Source organism: Ceratotherium simum, chromosome 6, assembly GCF_057802395.1.
Source record: "Ceratotherium simum simum isolate JZ-2026a chromosome 6, ASM5780239v1, whole genome shotgun sequence".
NCBI lineage: Eukaryota > Metazoa > Chordata > Mammalia > Perissodactyla > Rhinocerotidae > Ceratotherium > Ceratotherium simum.
In genome coordinates this window covers 75,089,917-75,114,851 of record NC_141905.1, presented here as the reverse complement: position 1 = coordinate 75,114,851, position 24,935 = coordinate 75,089,917, and the positions used below count along the sequence as shown (strand labels likewise).

Genomic DNA, 24,935 nt, shown 5'->3' with positions numbered 1-24,935 from the left:
TATGCCTCAGTGTCAAAGTCCACACTCCTCCTGAATAACCAAAACAGTGGGGTACAAGCCTAGGGGCTCTCCTATTAAGAAGATGGAAAGATGTCCCTCAGAGTAATAAAGAACAGCTGCCAACAGTTACTGAGGCTCTCCCACGTGCAGAGTTTCCACACTTTACATGTATTACCTAACTTAAGTCTTACAACAACCCCCTAAGGTAGGTACCATTATTTACCTCCCCCTACAGGTGTGGAAACAGAGGCAGAGAGAGATAAATAAATTGCCTACAAAATCACACAGCTAATGAGTGATGAGATGGGATCCAAATGCAGACTATACAGAGTGAAACGAGTTGTTGAGTATTCAGTTATTCTGAGCAAGTTATCAACAAGATTTGTTGAGTGTCAACCACATAGAAGAAGGGAGATACTTACTGAAACAGAAAATACATTTCCCTCTGAACCGCCAGGCCTGAGCCATCTGGCTGACCTAAGTGATGAGGTATTTACGCTTCGGAAGTCTGCTCCTGTGCCTAGAAAGGTGCTGCAGCACTTTAGAAGGACTGCGGTGAAGTCAAAGGCGTTCATGCTCTTCTTTGACATCACAGTGCTGACACAGGAAGAGATTTCTGACAGTCTATGGTGGACAAGTAGGTGAATGGTTGGTAGTGATGTCAGATGACCTGTCTGCCTCTCAGACCTCTTCTCCTCCTGCTGCCCACTTGGCCCTCCTCACATGACCACACTGGCCTCCATCAAACATGCCAAGTCCTTTCCCACCTCAGGGCCTTTGCACTTACCGTTCCCAAGGCCTGAAACTCTCTTCCCTAGACCTCTACTGGGCTGGCTTCTTTTTGTCATTCAACAATTTGTTTAAATGTCACCTCTTCAGTGAGGCCACCCCTGCCCAGCCCTGAAGCCCTCCCACCGCCAGCCTCCCACCCCACCCCAGACTCCTGCTCCTTAGCACCTTGTTTGTTTCCTTCCAATCACTTGTCACAAGTTATAATTCTCTCTTTTTTATCTGTTTTTTTATTTGTAGTCACACTTTTCCCCCCTAGAATGCATTTCATGAGGACAGACACCACGTCTGTTTTGGTAACTGTTCTACCCCCAGCTTCTAGAACGGTGACTGGCACTGAAGTGGTTATGAATTAATGAGAGGATGAATGTACACATGAATGGAGTTCTTAGGATTTTTACCCTTATTCTCAGTGAATTTCAGGGCTGGGAAAGGTGAGAGGGCACAGTTTTGAGGGGAAAGAGAGAGATGTTCTTCTTCAGAGAAGCAGGGAGAATGTGAACATCTGATTAGATTTAGGAGACACAATCATCACATGACCTGTCACAGCGTGCCCAGGGGTCAGGCCCCCATGCCTATTTCCCCATCAGCTCACCTCACTGCCAAGGTCCCCTGTGGACTCACCCCAAGGGAAAGCTCCCCACCTTGGGGGTTCATTCGTTGAGACCACCTAAGGTGGTCAGAGCTGACGTGGACGTCCTCCAAGCAGGAAGGGAGGGTGTAATCTCCAGCAGCCGCTCGGGTCTGGTGGGGTGAGAGTGTGGGCTCCAGACACTCGAGGCCATGATCCTGGGCATTCAGCGGTAGGATTTTCCTTAAAATAACTTTATTTCACTCCTGTTTGTAAATAGATAATACATGCCCCTATACCCAATACAATGCAAAGTTAAAAATGTTCCTTAACCAGCTCTTGGCATGTCCTTCCAGAGATGTTGTATGCATTATGTACACATATACTTATTTAAAAATAAAGACAACTCACACATTCTACACACATTTTGCAACCTGATTTTTAAAAATTAACTGTATGTCTTGAAAATCATTCCTTGTCAGTGCATATAGATCTGCTCCAGTCTTTTTACCAGCTTCACAGCATTCTGGTATTTGAGTTTATTTAATCAGTCCTCTATTGATGAAAATTTGTTTCCAATATTGTATTATTAAAAACAATGCCTTAATGAATATTCTTATATATTTGTTGCTTTCCACATGGATGGTGTGTCTGTGGGAAAAATTCCTACAGGTGGAATTTAAGGGACGAAAGAATGTACATTTAAAGTATGTATGTGTATGTTGGCTATTTTCCCCACCCTTACCCCTCAAAACAACAGTAAATTAGAGACCATTAGATACTTAAACGGGTAACTTTTTAGAAGTGAGTTAGACAATGTTCTTTTGGTTGTAAGCAACAGAAACCAATTCTGGGTAGCTAAAATAAAAAAAAAAAAAGGAGAGATTTATTGAAAGACTATTGGGGCATCTCAAGTAATCCATGAAATTGCTGAACCATGAGATGCAGGGAAGGAATACCAAGAAATGGGACCACCCTGGAGACCTTGGTTGTCCTCAGATCCCCACTGCCTTGGACCTGATTCTGCTGCAGACACTTCCTGGCTTTGTGCATCTCAGCTCAGAATTCTTAATTACCAGATGATTGGCCTGATTAGGTCAGGAACTGGCCCTGAATTAATTAGCAATGGGGAGTGGGTCCTACTGGGCATGCCTGGCTGAGGGGACCCACCCCTGTGCACCCAAAGATGGAGGTGAAGTTGTGAGCTGGGCAGCCACTGCAAGAGGTATGAGGCTCTGAAGTAATGAAATAACAGTCCTCAATCAGCCAACTCCACTAAATTTGTACAAAAGTCCAGTTAGTGCCTGGTAGACAGGGGATTTCTTTAAAAGTATTGTTTGTGTTTATCACACCTTGAAATAATGAAGAGATTATCTTCACGAGTTGCCAAGAGTGAATGATGACTGCGGAGACTGGATTTCCTGCTCAGAAAATCTGATCAGGACTGTTGTGCTGGTTTATGGTAAGAAGCAACTCTGTAGTCATAGGCATTTGTTATGTAAGAAGAAGCTGCCATGGAGCACTTTGTTTTCTACAAAAGTCTAAAGCACGTGAAGCAGAAAGGCGCCCTCACTTGTGATGAGATCCGTGAGGATCAGGCAGTACAAGAAGGCCAGAGAATAGAGCCAGGGCTGACCCATCACTGGGAAAACCCTCCTGACAGCTGACTTGTTCCTGCCCCAGCTCCAGGCTCCCTGGGGACAGAGAAACAGGTGAGAGACAGTGATAGATGGATTGTCAAAGTAGCCACAGTTCTTCCCACTCCTGCACCCCCTATATCTCCGCCTTTTGTCACGTGATTTTGCAGCTCGTTTCATCAACCACTGGACTCTATTTCGCCATCCCTTGAGGCCAGGCTATGTGTGTGACTTGATTTGGTCCTTAAACGTGATGGCAGCTTGGACGAGCTCAAAGCCAACTGACCCCCAAGTGTATGAGAGATCCAGCCAAGATTAGCAGCATTGCTGACTCAACTCACTCTGACCACAGACACACAAGTGAATCCAGCCAAGACCAGAAGAAGCACCCAACTAACCCAGACTACACTGATATATGCTTACTGTTTAAAGCCACTGAGTTTGCTGACAGTTTGTTATGCAGCAGTAGCTAACCAATACAGGAACCCAGCTCAGCCAGGCCTGAGATTCAGTGAGAACACCTATCGTTGCCCTCACTGTCACCATTCTTGGGCACACAGCATCAGTTGAGGGTGTATTCTTTCCTAAGACAGTGAGGAGCTCCCCACATCTGTCTATAGGCACTGTGCTCTAATGCACTGGCTCCTGATTAAATGGCCTGGGGGATTTAATTGGACTAAACCCCTAGCAGGACTGGAGTCTGAGCTGCTTTTTCTCTAGATCCTGCTAGGCTAATTAATTCATTCCACACCAGATGGAAAGATTTCTGGGATTTCAAATAGTGATAACAACTGAAATATGTTGAATAAACTTAGATCCTGGTCATTTTCAGGAACTTCAGGCAGAATTCATATGCACGCAAATCTGTGGATCTCTTTTGAAACTATAACTTCATTTCCACCAGACAGCTCTCCTATCTTCAAGATGTATAACTCCTTGAAGGTCAGAAAGGTAAAGAGAGAGGTTACCAGGTATCATCTACTGTGTTCATGTGTCCAGATGGAGCTGAACGGCTGCTTTCCCCAGCCAGTCAGTTCTGTCCTTCCTTTCTCCCCCAATTTCAAGTTCAGAACATTCAGATACCTTGTCATCGCATAAGAGAACCGTCTTGTGAATTCTGGGGGAAGACAAGGATGGGTTCAAGCTGTGTTCTCAGAGCCTCTTAATTCAAAAGAAGTTTTTGAATTGAGAAAGCTATTTTCCAAATCTTTTTCACAGCCTGGACACTCACCTGCCTTCACTTGAACCATGTCTCTAACTATCCCTTGAACTGGCAGAATTTCTCCCTGAGTGTTGTTGTAATGGCAGTGGGGTTCAGGACTTTGCCTTATCATCAGTCAACTATCGACTTCTTTCTTTTTCTTTTATCAGAGATGCCCTGTGTGTGGAAAATGAACTAGGCTTCTGAGTGTAGCCCAGACTTCCCAAAGTCCTTGATGACCATTGGTAGATCCCACCAGTTCATGTGTGCTGGCTAAGAAGTAAAAATCTCAGGCCACACAGACCCTGGTGCCAGTTGGGGAGAATTAGGTCCAAAAGTCTGCACCCTCTGTAGGGGACCTGGGCATTTCCAGAACAACCCTCAGCCTTCAGAATTCCAGAGTGCTGGGAAACTCTGGGCCAACTTGAACAGCAGTTAGAGCAAAAAATGATCAGAACTTGCACTCCGTGTAAGTACCAAAGGGATTGATTTAAAACCAAAACTGGAACATTTCACTTCAAGATGTCCTGGGGAAAACCTAGGTCCATCAGTAAATAGCCCAGGACCTCGGACAAGTTAAAAAAGCTCTCTGTGTTTTAGCTGCTTCATCTGGAAATGGGGAGAATAAAAGTACCTGGCTTATAGAGTACTGTCAGAATCAAATGAGTAAATACGGATAGAGCACTTAGACTAGCGGCTGCACACTCTAAGCAAAAAGCACGTGTTAGAAAAACAAAAACACGGAGCTGGCAGTCAGTCGCCTTCTGAGAGTCCCTCTCAGAGGAGCGGGCTGAAGCACAGAGTCTAAGGCAGTTGACTCTTAACATCCAACCTTGAAACAAAGAAAGATATTCCAGCAAGAAACAGGCTAAAAATCACGTGCTGAAAGTGGGTCATTTATATATGGACTGGCCCATCCTTTCAAACTGACAAGGAGCTCCTGCCTTAAGGGAAGAAAAAATTTGACTTAGGGCTATGGAAATAAGAATATTTCCTAAAAATTGACTGAGTTCAGAAATAGGTAAATAATCTGAGCAAATAATTCATTTAAAACAATTAAAGCAACTAGCAAACTGCCTCGTTACAGTGAAAATGGATATCCTTCTTAATAAAACAGTTTTTAACAGATGTATTTTTTAAATCATATTCTTTTAAACCCCTTTGTTCCATCTTATTACTTGAGTAAATTTGCAGATAATCCTATATTAATTTCTTTTATTATTCATTATTCATCATTATTAGTATGCTATGGGAAAGTTTCATGAGCTAGTCATAGTAATTATAATTGTAAACATTTATTAAGCACTCAATATGGGTTAAGCAATGTGTTAATTTCTTTATAGAGAGATGCAGGGCTTTAAAAAAATGCACTCTTGGGACCAGGCCGGTGCGCACGCTCTGCTTCAGCGGTCCAGGATTCACCAGTCGGATCCCAGGCGCGCAACAACGCATCGCTTGTCAAGCCAGGCTGTGGTGGCGTCCCATATAAAGTGGAGGAAGATGGGCACGGATGTTAGCCCAGAGCCAATCTTCCTCAGCAAAAATAGGAGGAATGGCATCAGATGTTAGCTCAGGGCTGATCTTCCTCACACACACACACAAAATGCCATCTATACACTCAAGATGCCAAAGTTTACTTGTCTAACCCAGACTTCTAACCTCAACTCCATGCTCATATATCCAACTGCCTACATGACATTGCTAGTTGGGTGTCTGATGAACATCTCAAATTTGACATGAGAAAACTGGCCTTCCTCCTCAAACCTGTCTCTCCCAAGCATTCCGCATTTCAGTCAATGGTATCTCCACCCTTCCGGTCGCTCTGGCCTAAGCCCCAGGAATCCTTGACAACTCCTTTCATTCAGAAATTCACTCCTCCTCTGCGTGGTCCATGTACGTTGCAGATGCTGGCCTCATCCTTTCTCCAGGAATGTGCCCTAACCGGCTTAAGCCAATCAGCGCTTTCCACTTCCCAGGCCACAGGCCAATCGGCATGAATCTCAGGAGTTTTGTTTGGAAAGATTGGGAGGGAAATGTGCTTTCTCTCTCTTACTGGATGTGAGAGAGGAGGTCTATATCCCCAATTGTGGTAGATGGCTCTCCTTCAACTGGGAGGGGAGCCAACTTTGGTATAAAACCACCATCATAGACAACAAAGCATGGGGACAGAAAGAAAGTGGCTCTTGAAGAGGTCGTTGAGTTGCTGGATCAACAAAACCTGAAGTCTCCCCCACCTATGGACTTTCCAATTGTGTGAGTCAAAACACTTCTTTGTTGTTTAAGTCAGTTTGAGTTAGAGCTTTTGCTTCATGCACATGAAAGCATCATAATTAATACAGATTAATTGTCCTCAGCCAAGTCTTCATGTGTTGACCAACTTGCATATACTTTGGTGAAACATAGAATGAAAAATGTTTTCACTTTCTCATGTTTTCATACCTCTGTGCCTTTGCTTATGCTGTTCCCTCTCTGGAGTGTCCTTCCCACCATGTCCTCTTGGCAAATCCTACCCATCTTTTAAGACCTAGCACAGTCGTACCTTTCTCTCTTAGGATATTTTTTGTTTGGACATGGCCTAGTTCTAAATATTCGACTCTAGTGAAGTCATTCATTTTTCCATATTGTCTCTCAAAAAATATTTATTTGTTCTCCTACTACACGCCAGGCACATACAACATGTAAGCCCCTTAAGGAGTCTACAAGTGGGATATACAGGCAAGTAAACAAGCAACTATAACATGGAGAGAGAAGTGGTGAGCTGGAGGAAGTCCTGAGTGCAGTGGGAATGTAGTGAGGTAGTCTCTAATCCAGTCTTAGAGGATGTGGGTAATGGGAGTGAAGAAAGCCTTCCTGGAAGAAGTGATGTCTACACACAGATTAAGAACCAGTAGGAGTTAAACAGACAGGAAGACGGGGAGGAACATCCTGGGGAGAGAAAGAATTGCATAAAGGTCCAGCAGCATCCAAGACTGAGGCCCTTTTGAGGGACAGTGTCAGAATGTAGAGCTCCAGAAGGAATGTGGTGAGAGACGATGCTGGAGTCCTAGGTGAAAACCAGACCAAGAGGGGCCTCACAAGGCTCACTAAGGAATGTGGATTCTATCCTGGAAACCATTGGGAGGATCTTTGATGTGTGCTTGAAAGAGCAAAGACGTTGCAGAGAGGAGACAGGCTTGTGGGGGGCCCCACTGGGAGAAGGGAGACCAGTTAGGAAGCATCCGATATGCCAGTCCCTGTCATCTTATCTGTCATCTCTCCTGAGATGTCTGAGGAGGAGCAGACATAGAACTTAAGGAAGATGGAAAAAGCAGCAAAGGGGAGTACTTGCCACATGAGCCCACCAAGAAGGGGTCATTTGGGACCTGGAAGTCTGCCTTAAGTGATCAGAATGACATCAGTAATAGCAGTAATGGACATGATGCCAGTATCAGGTAAACAGTATTCCCAAGCTCACATGCCACATAATGTGTAGCAAAATTCAACAGTCATTTGTGGCTCTTCAGACCAACTCCAAAGTTTGGATTTTAATCACCTTATCCAAAAGTTTCATTGGAAATAATGGACATGATGACAAAGAAAGGAATGTATTGCTTCACCAGTAGATTTTATTAGCAATAAGATTCAAAGGTCACATGTCAGCAGCTCCTAACAGGTGGTGAGAGTGAGCAGAACATCTTCCTTCACGGTTCCTTCGCTACAGAAGTTAAACCTGTGGAAAGAAAACAACATAGAGTCAACTCTTCCTGGCACACACCTGGTGTGCTAAGCTAGAGGACAGCCTCCGCTCAGGACTCAGTCTGAGAGCCACACCCTGTGCCCAAGACCAGACAAGGACTGAAGGAAAACCTCTTCTGTATAAAGGACTGAATTCTCCTTCCCGATTTTGTTTCATGGCTGTGCAATAGCAGAGAGGAGGTGTCATTGGACACCCCCAGAGACAGGGAGAGCTCATTTCTCATGTCCCCAAAGCACCTACTAACACTTGGCACATTGTCAACCAACACAAGTGAGGAAGAGTAGGGTCAGCATCATGACAAGAAATCAGCCAGAGTAAAAATTCTGAGGTCCTGGTGTGACATTGGCAAGGCGTTCTTATTGTAATTCACTAGTTGACTGGAGATGACTAATTGTACTCATGACTGCACAGTACTTAGGATGCTTTGCTTGAATGAGGTGTGTTAGCATATGTAATGTGCCTGGCACACACCAAGTGCTCAAAACCTGCTCCTTTCTCTCCATCTTCATTTCCCTCCCTGTAGTCTGATGGCTGGCAGACTTGTAAATGGCAAATTAAATGTTAAAAACTAACGTTGATAAGAGACTCAAGAAATGAAGGACACATGATATCTACATATAAATAAAGGTGAACTGAATTTGCTTTGTAGTAGTTGAGAATTTGCTGGAGCCAAATGTCCTGCATATGAATTCTGGCACTGAGCCTTCGTTTAGGTATTCTTAAAACAGAGATAACAATAGTACCTACCTGCCATCACCACAATCAAGATAGTAGACATATCCATCAACCCAAAATGTTCCCCCTGCTCCTTTGTAATCTCTCCTTCCCTTCTCTTCCCATCTTCCCCCCCCCAGGCACCCACTGATCTGCTAACACTATAGTCTAATTGGAATTGTCTAGAATTTTACACGAATGGAATGAAAGTATGCACTCTTTTGTCTAGCTTCTTTCATTTAGTATAATTTAATTCAGTACAATTATTTTGAGAATCATCCACGTTGTTGCATGTGTTGCTAGTTCATTCCTTTTCACTGCTGAGTAGTGTTCCATTGTGTGGATAGACCACAGTGTGTTTATCTATTCTCCTGTTGGTGGACAGGAGATTTCCAGTTTTTGACTATCACAGTAAAAGCTGCTATGAATAATCATACAGAAATCTTTGTATAGATAGATGCTTTCTTTTCTCTCAGGTAAATACCTAAGACTAGAATGGCTGCATCATAGGTAGATGTATATTTTCCTTTTAAGGAAACTGCCAAAATGTTTTCCAAAGTGGTTGTATCATTTTATATTCCCATTAATATTCTTCACACCCTCACAAATGCTTGATATTGTCAATCATTTTAATTTTAGCCATTTAAATAAGTTTATGGTGGTATCTCTGTGTTTTGAATTTGCACTTCCTAGTAACTAATGATATATCTTGTTCTGTCCTTTCACTTTTGACCTATTTCTGTTTTTATATTTAAAGTACATTTCATGTAGGAAGCATACAGTTGGTATTGATTTTTTAAAATCCAATTAGACAATCTATGCCTTCTAATTACTATATTTAGATAATTTTCATTTATTATAATTATTGATACGGTTAGGGTTAAATCTATTAGCTTGCTTTTTCTTGTCTATGTTCTTTGGTTTTTTCCTCCTCTTTTCATGCCTTATTTTTTAAATTCCATTTTATCTCCTTGTTGGCTTATTAGCTATAGTTCTTTGTGTTATTATTTTAGTGGTTGCTTTAGAATTTATACCATATATTTTTTTTTTTTTTTTTTTTTTTTTTTTTTTTTTTTAAAGATTTTATTTATTCATGTTTTTCCCCCCAAAGCCCCAGTAGATAGTTGTATGTCGTAGGTTCACATCCTTCTAGTTGCTGTACGTGGGACTCGGCCTCGCGTTGGACGGAGAAGCGGTGCCCTGGGGCACGCCCGGGATCCGAACCCGGGCCGCCAGCATCAGAGCGCACGCACTTAACCACTAAGCCACGGGGCCGGCCCAATACCATATATTTTTAACATTGCATTTTACCTTCAAGTGATATTATACCAATTCACTGATGGTATAAGAACATTACACAGTACGTTTCCATTTCTCTCCTCTTACCCTGTATGGCATTGTTATCACATATTTTACTTACACACATGTTTTAACCCCCCCACCAAGAATAATTTAAAAATCTCATGAATTTTTCATATAGTTACTGTTTCTTATGCTCTTAATTCTTTTCTGTAGATTCTTTTCCAACTGGTATCATTTTCCTCTCCCTGCAGATCTTCTTTAACATTTTTCAGAGTATTGACCTGCTGGTAATGAATTCTTTCAGCTTTGGTATGCCGGAAAATTTTTATTTCATCCTGATCTTTGAAAGATATTTTTGTGGATACAGAATTCTAGGTTAACAGTTTTTTCCTTTTGGTACCAGTCATGCATCGCTTAATGAAAGAGATACATTCTGAGAAATGTATTGTTAGGCTATTTTGGAGTTTTGCAAACATCATAGAGTGTCCTTACACAAACCTAGATGGTATAGCCTACTGTACACCTAGGCTCTATGGTACTAGTCTTATGGGACTACCATCATATATGCAGTCCATTGTTGACCAAAACATCATTTTGTGGTGCATGACTGTACTTTAAAGATGTTGACCCACTGTCTTCTCGCTTGCATTATTCTGATGAGAAATCAGCTGTAATTATTATCTTTTATTCCTTTGCATGCAATGTGTATTTTTTTCTCTGACTGTTTTTAAGATTTTCTCTTTATAACTGGTTTTGAGCAATTTGATTTTGATGTGTGTTGGTGTGGTTTTCTTCATGTTTCTTGTGATATCACTTGGATCTGTTGGTTTATAGTTTTCACCAAGTTTGAAAATTTTGGAGCCATTATTTCTTCAAATATGTTTTTCAGTCTCTAATCCTTTGTGGTCCTCACTGAGAAGTATATTAGACTTCTTGAATTTATTTCACAGCTCACTGTTCTTCTTTTCATTTTTAAAATTCATTTTTCTCTCTATATTTCATTTAGGATAGTTTCTATTATGTCCTCAAATTCACTTATCTTTTATTCTGTCATATGAATTCTGCTGTCGATTGCATCCAGTGTATTTTTCCTTTCAGATACTATAGTTCTCATCTCTAGAAATTCAATCTGGGTCTTTTTCTTCATATGCCATGCCTCTACTGACTTTTGAACTAATGGAAAACAAGTTAAATAACTATTTTAATGTCTGTGTCTGCTGTTCTAACATTTGTGTCAGTTCTGGTTTGGTTTTAATTGATTGCTTATTCTCTTCTTTATAGGTTATGTTGTCCTGCTTCTTTGTATATCTGGAAAACTTTTATTTAATGTCATATATTGTGGATTTTAGCCTGTCAGCTGCTGGATAATTTTGTATTCCTGTAACTGAGCTCTGTTCTGGATACAGTTAAGTTATGTGGAAACAGTTTGATCCTTTCAGGTCTTGCTCAATTTAGGCTAATTATTTCCACTACTGAGGGAAGACCTTCCTAAATACTCTACCTGATGTGTCTTGAATTATGAGCTTTTCCAGTCTAGTTGATGGAAACAGTTACTATTCCCAGCCCTGTAAGAGTCCTGGGCACTGTTTTCTCTAATTCTTTCAGATGGATGGTTCACTGGCCTTGGCTAGTTCCCTCACACGTATGTGCTGATCAGTACTCTGTTGAATATTCCAGGGAAATTTCCAGATCTCTGAGATTCTCTCTCTGTAGCTGTCCTCTCTGATGCTGTCCTGTGAAATCCAGTTGCCTTGGATTTTCTGGATTCTTAGCTTTGTCTCTTCAACTCAGAAAGTATACTGGGCTCTGCCTGAATTGTCCCTCGTTGTGTAACATCCTGGAAACTCTCTCCAGGCAGTAAGCTAGGACAATGGAAAGGCTCCACCTTATTTGTTTCTTGATTCTCAGAGATGACTTTCTTCTGTTGCTTGATGTGCAGTGTCTTGAAAACTGTTATTTTATACATTTTATCTGAATTTTTGGTTGTTTCAGTTGGGAAGGTAAATCTGGCCTCAGTGACTCCATCTTTGCCAGAAGCAAAAGTCCCCTCATTGGGCATAACAGGATGACAGAAGAAGCATAGCACTGTGACTCAGAATTTGGTTTTATATTCAAAACACTTGGGCTAATATGGGTATTGTCATGATCATCATCATTGTCAGCTCACTTTTTCTGGTAGCTCACTATGGTAAATATCCTTTGGCTCACACATGTTTCAGTCTTGTTTAGTACCAATGGTTAACCTCTGTCTTCACTAAGAGGGCCAAAGATACAGAACAGCCTATTTGTATTCCTTGGTAAGTGAAGTGTTTTCCTGATAACGTAAGTGGCAATTGGTGAACCCAGGAAGTTTGGGGAAGATATACATATTAAGCACACACATAGCACCAGGTATAGCTACTAAATGAAACCATTCTTTTCACCTTAAGATCATGAAGCCAGACTGTCAGAAGCCTCATTCTAACGCTTAACTTGTATCAGATAACACAACTTGCATCTACAAATCTACCAAAGTTGTTTTCCTCAAGTTCTACACTTTCTCCCACAGAAACACAAGGGATTAAAAAGCATCTGTGGCTGGTGTATAGGAGAACCATTGTAGGAGATTTAGCTAAAAGTAAACGTTCAGTGGAAATAGAATTATAAAGGTGACTTACTACTTCAAATCTCTTTGGATTTATATTACTTACACTGCTCCATCATTTCTTTCTACTGTGATCTTGGATGCTCCTACTTTGGGTAGAGTTAGGTTGATCACATTGTTGTACCAAAGAAATTTAACCTTCTGCAAATCTCCAACTTCCACATCTGAGTCAAATTCATTGGAAACAGTTTCGTCTGGTTTGAGAGTGCCCCTTGGAAGTTGAGAAGTTAATAAAAACATACATAAATAAACATATAAAAATATACATATATGTTTCTAAAACCAGCTTACATTGCATCTCTGGAAAGATGATTGATAGTACATTTGTTATGCTAATATACTAAATAAATGCAGACGTAAGCTAACTCAGTAGTAGTTCATTGGTCATCAGTAACTCCTGTTACTTTAAAGTCATGCTTACTTTAATAAAACTCCAAACATGTTTTAGTCACAATCCTCCCACAATTTAATAAATGTTGACATCATTATATCATCTTTTCCCAGTTGTTTTGTGGGCAGAATAATTTTTACTGAAGATAAATCAGATGCCACACATCAAGTTCAACATAAGTGGTTTTCTTAGGAAATAGCAGAAAAAATATTTAGAAACAGAATTGTGAAAAGAATTAATGTGCAAGGTTGAAATAATCTCTTCCTTTTACTGATAGGTGGCAGTACTATACTCCCATATGGTAATGAATTAACTCTTATGTCCATAACACACACTATGTGTGAAGTGTTCCAACGTTCAAGGAGCTTAGAGTAATATTTCACTCACTTGAAAATGTCATACTGCCTAGAGTTTCCTTTATCTCCAAACAAAGAAACTAGCACGTGTCCTGTGACTTTCTTTCCAGATAGTGTGACGTTCACCTTATACCTCCAACCTGCATGGGGAAAAAAATTGCACAATATCAGCTTGCAGAGAAGAGACACTGAAAACAGACCAACTTGGATTCCACTACTGCTGACTTTTGAATACTTGATATATGCTATTGGTAGTTCTTCTAATCAAGTAGTCACAGACATTCCTTTATCTAAATGTTCAGAGGACAGGCATTGGTGAAGGGGAGGAGCACCGAATCTTTCCAAAGTCAATAGTTTTCAAGCCAAGAGATGAACTAATAAATTTTGCTTTCAATTTTTCAACCTAACCATTTATTCTTGAATGCTGAAAGAACTTTGTGTTAAAAGATAGTGGAAAAGTAGTAAAATGTGACATTTTCAATGGTTTACTTTGTTTTATAGGTCACCACGTTTTAGAGTACTGTCATCTATTTGTCTAAATAGTCTACATTTATTTTAACAATTCTACAACTCAACTTGCCATTGCCATTGGAAATGTATTAATTTATTGTAACCAATGTACGGTATTAGTCAATAGTGAACTACCAGTTTTGCCATTTTGAGCTAGCCTGGGCCATTGGGGAGGGGATAAAACTCGGCCTTAGTTTTTACAATGCAGCGAACCCCATTGACTCCCACCCAAATCGTTTTCTTCCTCAATTACCTAGAAAAGAAACTAGAGTCTGTCCCCATGCCTCACCACGTGTGCATCCTCTAATTCCCATCTCCCATGGAGGCCACAATCCTAAATATCTCGTAAATCTGTCAACTCCTTTCCATTCCCACAAGCTCTGCCATCTCTCTCATGGATTACTTTTCTGCTTTTACAAAACCTCAGAATTTTGCTCAGTGAAACTTTTGACTGAATATGAAGCAGCTGGAGCAGAAGCCTCCTGAATTCAGCACCAGAATCAAATGTGAAGAAACTTCTTTTCGTGTCATTGAGAGTTCAGGCCCAACTCTGTTCTGCCTTCCGAATTAGCCATAGTTTGGCTATGCATTTTCCATGCTGGGGAGGGAGTGTTTAAAATTTTTGCATAGAAAAGCACTTTCACACATTTTTACTGGACATGATAAAATACATAGCATTAAGCATTTAAGGCAAATAAAATAAAGACTTACGGGCAAAATTGCTGGCATCACCGGTGTTTAGATAAAATACCTGGCCCTCTGCACTCGTTCTCCCACGAAATCTATCAGCATAATGCCCCATCTGTGGGCAGCCTTCACTTGGACAGGGGAAGCACTGGTTCTACAGAAAATAAACAAATGATGATTGAGGAGGCTCTTTCTTTTAATAGTGCACTATCTTTTTTCACATCTTGTTGCAATTCAAATATTGTAAAGCCAATTCTGTTCCGATGGTAAAGGGGGACTTTAATAGCGTCTCGGCAAAGGTTAAAAATGGCATGCTGTGGCGGTGTCCCATATAAAGTAGAGGAAGATGGGCACGGATGTTAGCCCAGGGCCAGTCTTCCTCAGCAAAAAGAGGAGGATTGGCATGGACATTAGCTCAGGGCTGATCTTCCTCACCAAAAAAAAAAAAAAAAAAAAGCCTCTCATGGCCTGGCACAGTGGCATAGCGGTTAAGTTCACTCGCCCTGCTTCAGCAGCCCAGGCTTCACAGGTGTGAACACAGGGCATGGACCGATGCATTGCTCATCAAGCCATGTGTGGCAGCGTCCCATATACAAAATAGAGGAAGATGGGCACAGATGTTAGCTCAGAGCCAATCTCCCTCACACACACAACAACGCATCTCATTATTTGCAATGATAAATCAGCAATTTCTGTTAAATAACACAAGACTACGAAAAATATTATAAAAATCACACCAGAATTTATAATATATTTATATGTGTATTTTCATCTTTTCTGTTTTGCCTCTCTTAAGTTGCCCCAGTTGGCCCAAGACATTCATCTACCTGCAGGTGACTAGAATTTATTTTAGAAAGATTGCAAAAGAAAGAACAGGAGATGATAATCAGCTTCTGATATGCAAAATAGGACCCATTAGGAGGACAATAGGCTCAAAAGCCAGGCTTTTCTCAATTCCTTTAGCTCCCACTTAGAATACCAAGTTCTGAAGGATTCTGATCTCAGAATTCTCCCAGTGTGGAGGGAAATGCCCCAGTTGGCCAGTAAGCTATGGGCTCCTGGATCAATGGACCAAATGGGGATTGGGCCGAGTCTCAGGGTCTGCACCCAGCAAAAGCTAAGGGGTGACTCAGCCTGCCAGGAAGAAACAGCCAAAGCTCTCTGAGGGCATTGCCTGAGGCAGAAGAGTGGACATGCCCAGACAGCACCTACAGACACCTGCCTTGCACCCATCCATCAGGCGGACCCCAAAGTCCTCCCCTCTGCCCGATACACACACTGACCACCATCACCGGGATCACCCGGCCCAATACCAGCTTGGATAGAAAGGCTGAGAAATCTGCAAAACTGAACACTTTTTCTTGTAAAAGTGTCTGAGCATCACCTAAGAGGACTGTTTATATTACTGAATCAGACCAAGTTTTAGTTGAATGAATCCTAAAGCATCTTTGTTCGTTTTCCCCATTACTTAGAGAACAGAGATTTGGAAAGAAGATAAAAATCAAGTTAAACCAAAGAAAGGGGGGTGTTCTTGTTGTATATGCAAGTTGTGCTGTGAATAAAATATGTACCCCTCCTCCTACACACACATAATAGCCAACATTTGTTGAATGCTAATTATTATATTTTAGTTTTGGGGCTAAGCAATTAAAACATGTCATCTCATTAAATCCTCCCACGAAATCTATGAAGTCTACCATTATTATTTGTATTTAGAAATGAAGAAATTGCCTTAGAGAAGTTGAGTATTTTTCCCCAAATCATTCAGCTACTTAATGGTGAACCCAGGATGCGGATCCTCTCTCATCATCACTAACATATACCTCCTGGGTAATTATGACTTCACCTGGCACGTTATTTGAAATCTTATTAAATGACATAGGCTACACATTTTTATTTGGAAAAAAATATAGTGAAAGGAAAAGCAATTTAAAAAACCCAACAGGTGATAGATATATCTTATTTAAGATCACATGTGAGGATCTTAACCTAGATATTTAGAAAATACCAAACAAGATGAAAAATAAAAAATAAAAAATCTTGGCAATTATAGGATTGCACAGAAATATCCACATGCCCATAATTAAATAGTTTTAAAAGATCTTCTTTTAAGACAAGTGTTCCATATTCATCAACATCCTGTAGCTCAGACTTCCATAGACTATTTTTTTACTTAGAACTATTTCAAAATAAGTTCAAATATTTACCTGCTACATGCAGAAGAGATAGAGAACAAGGTAGACAAGGGAGATTTCAGTTTATAAGCCCATTTTCTAAAGTTCTCCAAAGCCTTATCACTATTAGAATAATATGTATAGTTGAGAGTATGAAGAATGTGGCAGTAACATTCACTGAATGCATGACATGTACAGTGAGCCACACCAGTCATGAGAAGCGATGGTAACAAAGGTCTTTAGGAACAGAGTGGAGTCTACTTACTGCAGTGAAATCACTGTAAGAGGCACAAGGGAATCCAGCAAAGCCATCAGGATTGAGAATACTATCAGCATAATACTTGTAGCTTCTTAAGTGATTACAGGCCGCAAAGTCACGAGTTCCTTTGATCAGACATGATTACACATCAGCGACAGATTTTATTTTTCCAAGTTAATATCATGATCAGAATATAGTTGTTGAATAGATTTTTCTAATTAGTGTGAACTCATGGAGGTCACAGAACAAAATCATTTATGAAGTGAATTTATGATCCCTGGTATAATTAGAAGTTAAATACTATTTAAGATTATAATAGTTTTGCTATAGCTAAATGAAATGAAAAAATAACTTTAGAAGGAAAAGATTGGTCCATGAGATGTAACTTAGTAAGGCCTTCCCTCAATTAGATCTTTGAAAAGTTGACTACAAATACATATTCTTTCCCACAATCTCCTCATGCCCACTTCTCCCAGGGAAAATCCTATATCTTGGGGGTACAATTAAAAAGTCTTTTGTTTAGAAAATGTGAGACCTGTACAATACCAAAATATGTAGCAAGTTTAGCAAAACAAAACACAAACTTTCCCCAAGGAAATCTCTTCAAGCACATAATGGTTTTACCATCCCAGATCCCATCTATATCAACAATCTGAGAGAGAATGTTCTTTTGACATCCGGGCATATCTTCTCCTCCATTTGGAAAGAAATCTAGGTGGCCCACAATTTGGCTCATTCCAAACCCTGAAAATTTTAAAATATGGGAAAGTTGACGTTAATGTATAGACTTGAAACACTAAAACAGTCTAATGTATGAATTCAAAAAACACTTTAGGAGAACGAATTGAGGAACTCACCCAAGTTGGGGATTATGGGGGCAGCGTTTGTGTGAATTACATCCACAAATTGGGCATCGCTGGGGTCCAATCGGACTAATTCGGGTGTGCTCTGAAAGTAAGGTTCAGCTGGATCCAATCCTAAAGTAAATAGGATGTGTCATGTTAATATCGATCAGTGTACCTGCACATTCATCTTTGTTAGTGACAGACCTGAACGCGAGCTTTAGCAGTAATTACGAATTATGCAAGAGAAAGACAAGATAGTTCTTCCCTACCTTGCCATTTTCTGAAGGGAAATCTGTTTCTAATTTACTATTTGCATTGATGTGAATTTTCCTCAAACCATGAAATTGCACTCTATTTATGGATGCTCAGTCACCAGGACAATCACAGTCACTAGCAGTAGTGATAAGGAAAGAGCCAGACTCTGGGAGACACTGGATTCCTAAAAGCTGTTCAGGCTAAAAGAGTTCCCGGTGGAGTGTAAACTCCCCAGAGAGCAAGGACCTTGGTTTTCATGGTCACCAGGACCACAGCTTCACACAGTGCCTGGCTGAGCAGGCTCTCGTAAACATTATGGACTATGAGAAAGAACGTTCTCTCCAGCAAATTAACGCTAGGCCTTCCAGATGTCCTTACCAATCCAAATGTAACCAACTTATCCAAAGCATTACAAAGAGAATTAGGAGGTCGGAGACTGAATGGGAAGATGGAAGAGGAAGGTGGTCATTCTTTGAAATAGTCACCTCTCAGATCCAGGGTAGCAGAGTCTTTCTTATAAAGTTACAGGGTTGTTTTAGGACCTGGTATCCAACATGAGAACCCCATTGGCCAAATGCAACCAGTCTGAAGTTTGTAAAATAATATAATATTTTTTATCTAATTATTAGCATGCAGAACTGGCAGCCCAAGGCAGCGTGACCATCAGCTCCCCACCCCCAACTCTTGGATTGTGGTTGACGAGATTTGGGCTAATTATCAATTGCTATTGAAGCAGAATGTAATTAATTATATATTTTTGAGCTCTTTGGGTTTAATTCTATTTATTATTTATTCTATTATTTATGGTATTTATTCTGTTTTTGAAACTTGTTCTATGTGAATGCCTGACAAAGAGAAATAGGTAGATATGAATAAGGCCTCCAGATGTTCTTAATTCACATTTTAGTCACATGCAATATTTATACATTAAACAGGGCTCGGCAGACCAAAGGCTGATATTAACGAAAAATTCACAAGGCCTCAGAACACACTGATTTCTGATCATGTGGCTCATTTAGGAAGTTGTGAAAACCTGTCTCCTCAGGTAAAAAACAGGGCTGCACCAAATTTTCACCCTTTCAGACACCATATTGGCTACAGTTAGTCCAATTTTGCAGCTTTTACTGTTTTGACCAACCTGTGATCCGTCCAATGGTCCCATTGGTCCTCCTTCCAGCCTCCCCTGCAGCGTGAGCACCCAGGCTATGGCCAATGACATGGACGTTGGAAGGTGAGTAGCTGAATGACGACTGTCAGAGAGAAAACTTCTTCAGAATGTTTTCAAATATTGCAAAATTCAAGATGGGCACAGATGGGGAACCTCTGAAAACTTGAGTTTTAAGAAGACATACTGCCCCCTTCAAAGTAATTGATTTTGATGGATTTTTTTTTCACAGTTATATTAGAAAATAGCAATGAGTTTAACATTTAAACTGGTGGAAGTAGAGCTCTCTTTGGGTGTGTTACTATGTAGCGAGAACCGTGGATGGATATGAGGAATTGTTACCCAGAGATGAGGAAGCAAATATTTGGATGAGAAAATAATAATGGAAGCAATTACTCAAGCACATTCAAATTGAACATTTTCTGTGTTTTTAGTTACCACATCAGGTTAACTTGTTCTCATTGTGCTTCTCTTAAAAAGAAAACAAAAACAAAAAACTAATTTAACCTTGAGGTTGGCATTATCATGTCAAATTGATTTAATAACTCATAAAATTAAAAGACACACTGGGAGAATTCAGTAGGAACAACCTATCTGCTTGCTTCAACAATATCACTTAAAAAAAAACTAGTTTATTGATCTAAAATATACTTATTGGTAAAGCTTAATTGTATACTTTTTTTGCATTTTTCTTTTCAAACACGTGGACAGCCGCATCTCAGTAGAGAACTGTCTTGACCAGTGATCATACCTACAACGTTACTTTTTTTTTGGAAGAGAATCTCGAGAGTAATGTGCTTGGGCTTTTATACAACCCAGAAGTAGTTACCTGAAGAACTCCAACAAGATATGCCACTTCTGCTCCCACAATCCGGACGTTCTGTGAGGCCTGTGAGTATGCAGTGCGGGAGCCACCCGACCAGTCCACACAGATACAGTTCACACTTTCCACCATAAACAAGTTCTGGCGGAAGAGACACAATAAATAGGTAAATAATTCAGGATCTTTATGAATTGCTAATGAACATATTTGAGGACTACGATAAATTCCCTCCTTGATCTATACAATATCTCGCTTGCTTTTAAGCCCAAAGCAATGAACAAAAATTTCTAGTCTGTTATGCAGATGATATCCCTTTTTTATTTGTGAGGAAGATTAGCCCTGAGCTAACATCCATTGCCAATCTTTTTCTGTTTGCTGAGGAAGTTTGGCCCTGGGCTAACATCCATGCTCATCTTCCTCTACTTTATATGGCACACCGTCACAGCATAGCCTGATAAGCGGTGCATATGTCCGTGCCTGGGATTTGAACCTGTGAACCCCAGGCCACCAAACTGGAGCTCACAAACTTAATCACTACACCACTGGGCCAGCCCCTGGAATCCCATTTAAAGTTTAACGTTGGCTCCAAATTGGAGATTTGGCCATAGTGGGAACTAGATTCTGGGGATTTCTACTGCAACAGATGCCTAGAAATTTGTTTCAGGGAAAAAATGTATAAAATGTTGTACAATGGCTTGTCTCATTAGACCATAATAAATGTCATGAGACTACATTGCCCTTACTAGAAAGCACCTCAGGACATTGCCTGTCTTGCTCACTACTGTATCCTCAGTGCCTCAAACAATTCCTGACACACAGTAAGTACTCAATGACTATTTACTGAATGAATGAATAGCTGAATAAATGAAAGACTATGTTTGGGCCCCTTAAATAAATATGTTGAAGGTAAGTGAGTAAGCTTTTCCATGATGGAAACCCTAATCAAAGTTTTTGGATGAACATGCATGATTGTACATTACAGATGAGTTATTTCACATAAAAGCATAACCTACCAGATATCCACTAGAGGTCTTGTTTGATGAGGGTCAATGATAGTTTCCTGAATGTTAGATCTGGCAAGAATTTTGTTTGTTTGAGTGTGTGTTTATACATATCCCCACTTTTTTTCCAAAAAGAATTTGAGAAGAATGAAGCAATCTTAGAAATCATCTCCAACTCTTCCATTTTACAGATAGAAAAATCCAAAGACAGGAAACTATTTGCTAATGTCGTGGTTAGCTAAGGATAGTGTCCGAACTGGAATTGAGGACATTTAACCTAGTTTAACCCACTCATTTCTCCAACATAACGCAACAAGGTTGCCAAAGACCAACCAAATGCAAGAGAAACACATCTGCTTTGGGGATCTCAGAAACCAACTGTATATACATATCTAAATTTCTACATTCCTTTTGAGCTAAGAATCACTTATGTTTTTTCTTCCTTGTTGTATAGAAATCTATTACTACCCTCCCTCCAATAATCATCAGCTTTAAATTGTTTTAGAAGACAAGTTATGGTTTTACTGATGATTTCCAAACTTAGCTGTCCATTTTGGCCATCTTCAGGATCAGTGGATGCTCTCTGGAGTTGACTCAATTCAGCCTTTGTTTTGAGTCATAGACAGGTCTGAAACTGAGCGGATGTAGGAGGACCTTTTGTGTCCTTTCTCTTGAGACCTCTGAAGAAATGACTGCACCTTTGTGCCACAGCTGCCCATGGAAGCTCGATGAATACATGAATCAATGATAATGCTCCTCAAGCACTAGCACTTCCTAGGAAAATTTGTTCTTTTTGATTTTTTGTCTTTTAAATCTTCGTTATCACAGGGCACATAGCCAAAGGCAAATTAAAGAAAATAGAATCACTACTGTTGAAACAACAGAAGCCAAAAATGAAAACCTATGTAGTTTCCCTAGATGTTGCTACCACGGGAGATCAAAGAGTAGCAAGTGAAAATCAAAGGAAAATACTTAGTTTGGGCAAAATGAATTATCTTAGCTCTTCACATGGGAATTAAAAGCTACTGAAAAAGTTGAAAATTATTGACAATGCAACTAATGCTGCATCAGTACAGTAACATCAGTTGCTAAATTTTGAAATAGCTCTATATTAATTATTACAGAACCACTACCCAGAGCCACCAAATGCCTACCAACCTTGCTGCCCTGACTGCCCCAGATCCCCTCCACACCCTACCACTCCCTGGACCTCCCTTGGAGACCCCAGGCCCAGCAGGGTCAGAGGATCCTCCAGTGTCACCGGGGTGCATATTTGTCCTGATCGGATGGGGCCTGTGTCTTCCCTGTTGTTAATTATCACTCTGGAAACATCCTCTCCTTAAGAGATTACCACGTCTCACCTGGCATATATCGGACAGCCAGCTTTCTTCTCCATCGTCTATGAATCCGTGAATAATAAAGCGGGTTTTTCTACCTGTTTTGAAGTTGGAGCTCTCAATAGTTGATAGATCTGCAGTAATTTCCTATTTTGAGAAGAAAAGTGTTTAATGTAAGTTTCTGATAGTATCCAATAGAACCGTTTGTACGTGGAGGGAGGTGGTAGGTAGGAGAAGACTACCAGGGTTCCAGATCCTGGTGAGTAAGGATTCCATTACAACCAGGCTCTTTTCAATCATCACCAAGTTGCTGCTTTCCAACCATCATAACATTTTGCAGTTGTCAACTTGGGATAGTATGCCTGCTAGATTACTGGTGGTAGGGGTCTTGTCTCCACACAATGGAAGGGTTTGTTGTGTGTGTGTGTGTGTGTATGTGTGTGTGTTTTATATATATATATAAATAATATGTTGAGAGATTATATATAATATTGGGAGATTTTATACATATGTGTGTATATATATTTTATATTTATTATATGTGTATTTATATTATATATATATTCATATTTAGAATATTTATTAAATGGTACCATAAACGTAGCATAAGAATAATACCAAGTTAAGGGACCTCTTATAAACAGGTTACACAAAATAACACTTAAGCCCACCGCTCTAAAAGTCTACAAAAATGCAAGTTCTCTGTCTGATTTGTTCTCATTAGAAGACTTAAAATTCAATATCTTTACCACCTAAAACAGATAGTGCTTAGTTTTGAAAATGAGGAGCACTCTTACTTGAAAGTTGTTTGGGTTCTCGTTAGTGTACAGGAGGAAGCGGGTGTTGACCTCTTCTGGAGACCAGGGCAATGTTTTGAGGGGTCTTTGCAAAGTTCCTCCCCATGGGGACTCATCGCTGAAGCAGCCAAGTCTCTCAAAGCAAACTTCGCTTCCTGCAATCACCCAGAAGTGTTTCAAGGATATGAGTTTAACCAGAATGCTCTTTTTAATGGTTTCTCTGCCAAAATATGATATGAGTTAAATTACATCTTGTGGCATATTTTCTTCCTCCATATTCCCAAACATCTCCCTAGTTACACACTCACAAAATATCTTCAATAGACAATGTCTCAGCTGAAGAAACCGCTGCTCCTCATTTCCACCATGTAAGATGTCTCACTACTCTTGTGTTTGTGTCCAGTCCCATACTGGGGTCTACTTTTGCCTCTCAACTCAGATGTCTTTGCTGGGCCATTGTGCCCAAGAAAGGAGCAGCCTTGTATCCCCAGGCCTTGGTAGAAGAAGGGTGAGCTCTCAACTCTTTGTAGCCATCTTCTGGCTTTGAGCTTTAGGTGGAGAGCTTAAGTTTCATGCAAATGCCAAAACTTTATATATCCACGTGGCTGAATATTTAGGTCTCTAACCTACGTTTGAGGGGCATCCTGGATTCCTATAATGAAGAAGCTACTCACAAGTAATAAAAGAGAAAATCCGTGGTTTGACACAACTCCAGATTTGAATGTTACCCCACAAAAGAACAACACAGAGAAAGGGTTCTTGGGGAAGAGAAAGTCTAGTAGGAGTGGAAGCAGTAGCTGTGTCGTGTGGCTGCGTTCCCAAAATCTTACTGTGTGCCAGGTGCTGGGCAAGATGATTGACATGACGAATCTTATCTAAGTCTCACAATTATCCTAGGAGAGGGGTGGTATTATATGCCCATTTCACAGATAAAGATAATGAAGCAGAGAGAGGTTAAGAATTTTGCTCACGTAATGCAATTGTGGCTGATGGAACCAGGGTTCAAAGCCCAGACTTGACTCCAACCTAGGGTTGCTAGATTTAGCAAATAAAAATGCAAGTTAAATTTGAGTTTCAGATAAACAATCAATATTTTTTAGTATAAGTATGCCACAAATTTGTTGTTTATCTGAAATCCAAATTTAACTGGTCTTAGCTTTTATCCAGCAACTCTGTTCTGAGTGCTTATGGTCTTAATCATTCGTCTTACTCGCTGTACTCCTTATCCTCATAGTGGCTTGAATTCAGCCATCATAAGCCTTCTTGAAAGTATTCAGCAGTGAATCTCTTCCAGCATTCTATAAACATTTTGTCTTACCTACTACCACTCCTAGCAACAGCAAAAGTGTCCAGATTAGCACCATCTAAAGAGAGTTAAAAATATGATTGAGTCTGGCTACATAAATTTTTAAAAGATTGGCCTAATTCAAGTTCAGTTAGACCTCTGGGGGAAAATAGGTAAATTCTGATATATTAGGCTTGGAAAACATGTTCCTGACTTACCGTGGCAGTTCTGTCAGGTTCTGTGCACAACCAGATAGCACTGAAAGGTCCTTTTATAGGCAAACCTTATCTTTTTTGAACAGTTCTATGGAAAAGTGACATGAAAGGAGAGGAAGTTCTAAGGATATATTTCTAATTTTAATCTTAAATAAACCAAGATTATTAGAGGAGGTAAAATTTTCCACAGTACTCGTGGGAAGATGAGAAAAGGGTATGTATAAACAGTTGTCTTCCAGTG

At 40.2% G+C, this 24,935-nt stretch overlaps 1 protein-coding gene across 2 annotated transcripts; it reads right to left on the bottom strand.

The window, feature by feature from the left end:
* Nucleotides 1–7,843: 7,843 nt before the first annotated feature.
* Nucleotides 7,844–24,558, bottom strand: PNLIP (pancreatic lipase). Of its 2 annotated transcripts, none has more exons than XM_087432978.1 (12): nucleotides 24,513–24,558; nucleotides 23,189–23,349; nucleotides 22,422–22,544; nucleotides 20,066–20,200; nucleotides 19,210–19,321; nucleotides 17,829–17,948; nucleotides 17,596–17,715; nucleotides 16,978–17,096; nucleotides 14,563–14,692; nucleotides 13,373–13,481; nucleotides 12,641–12,805; nucleotides 7,844–7,907 (listed from the first exon to the last, which is right to left on the bottom strand). In XM_087432978.1, exons 1-12 carry the CDS (start codon nucleotides 24,556–24,558, stop codon nucleotides 7,844–7,846), a joined length of 1,404 nt encoding a protein of 467 aa, XP_087289104.1. The 2 variants fall into 2 exon arrangements, with proteins under 2 accessions (XP_087289104.1, XP_087289105.1); XM_087432979.1 differs by having other exon boundaries at nucleotides 23,195–23,349.
* Between the last annotated feature and the right edge of the window lie 377 nt (nucleotides 24,559–24,935).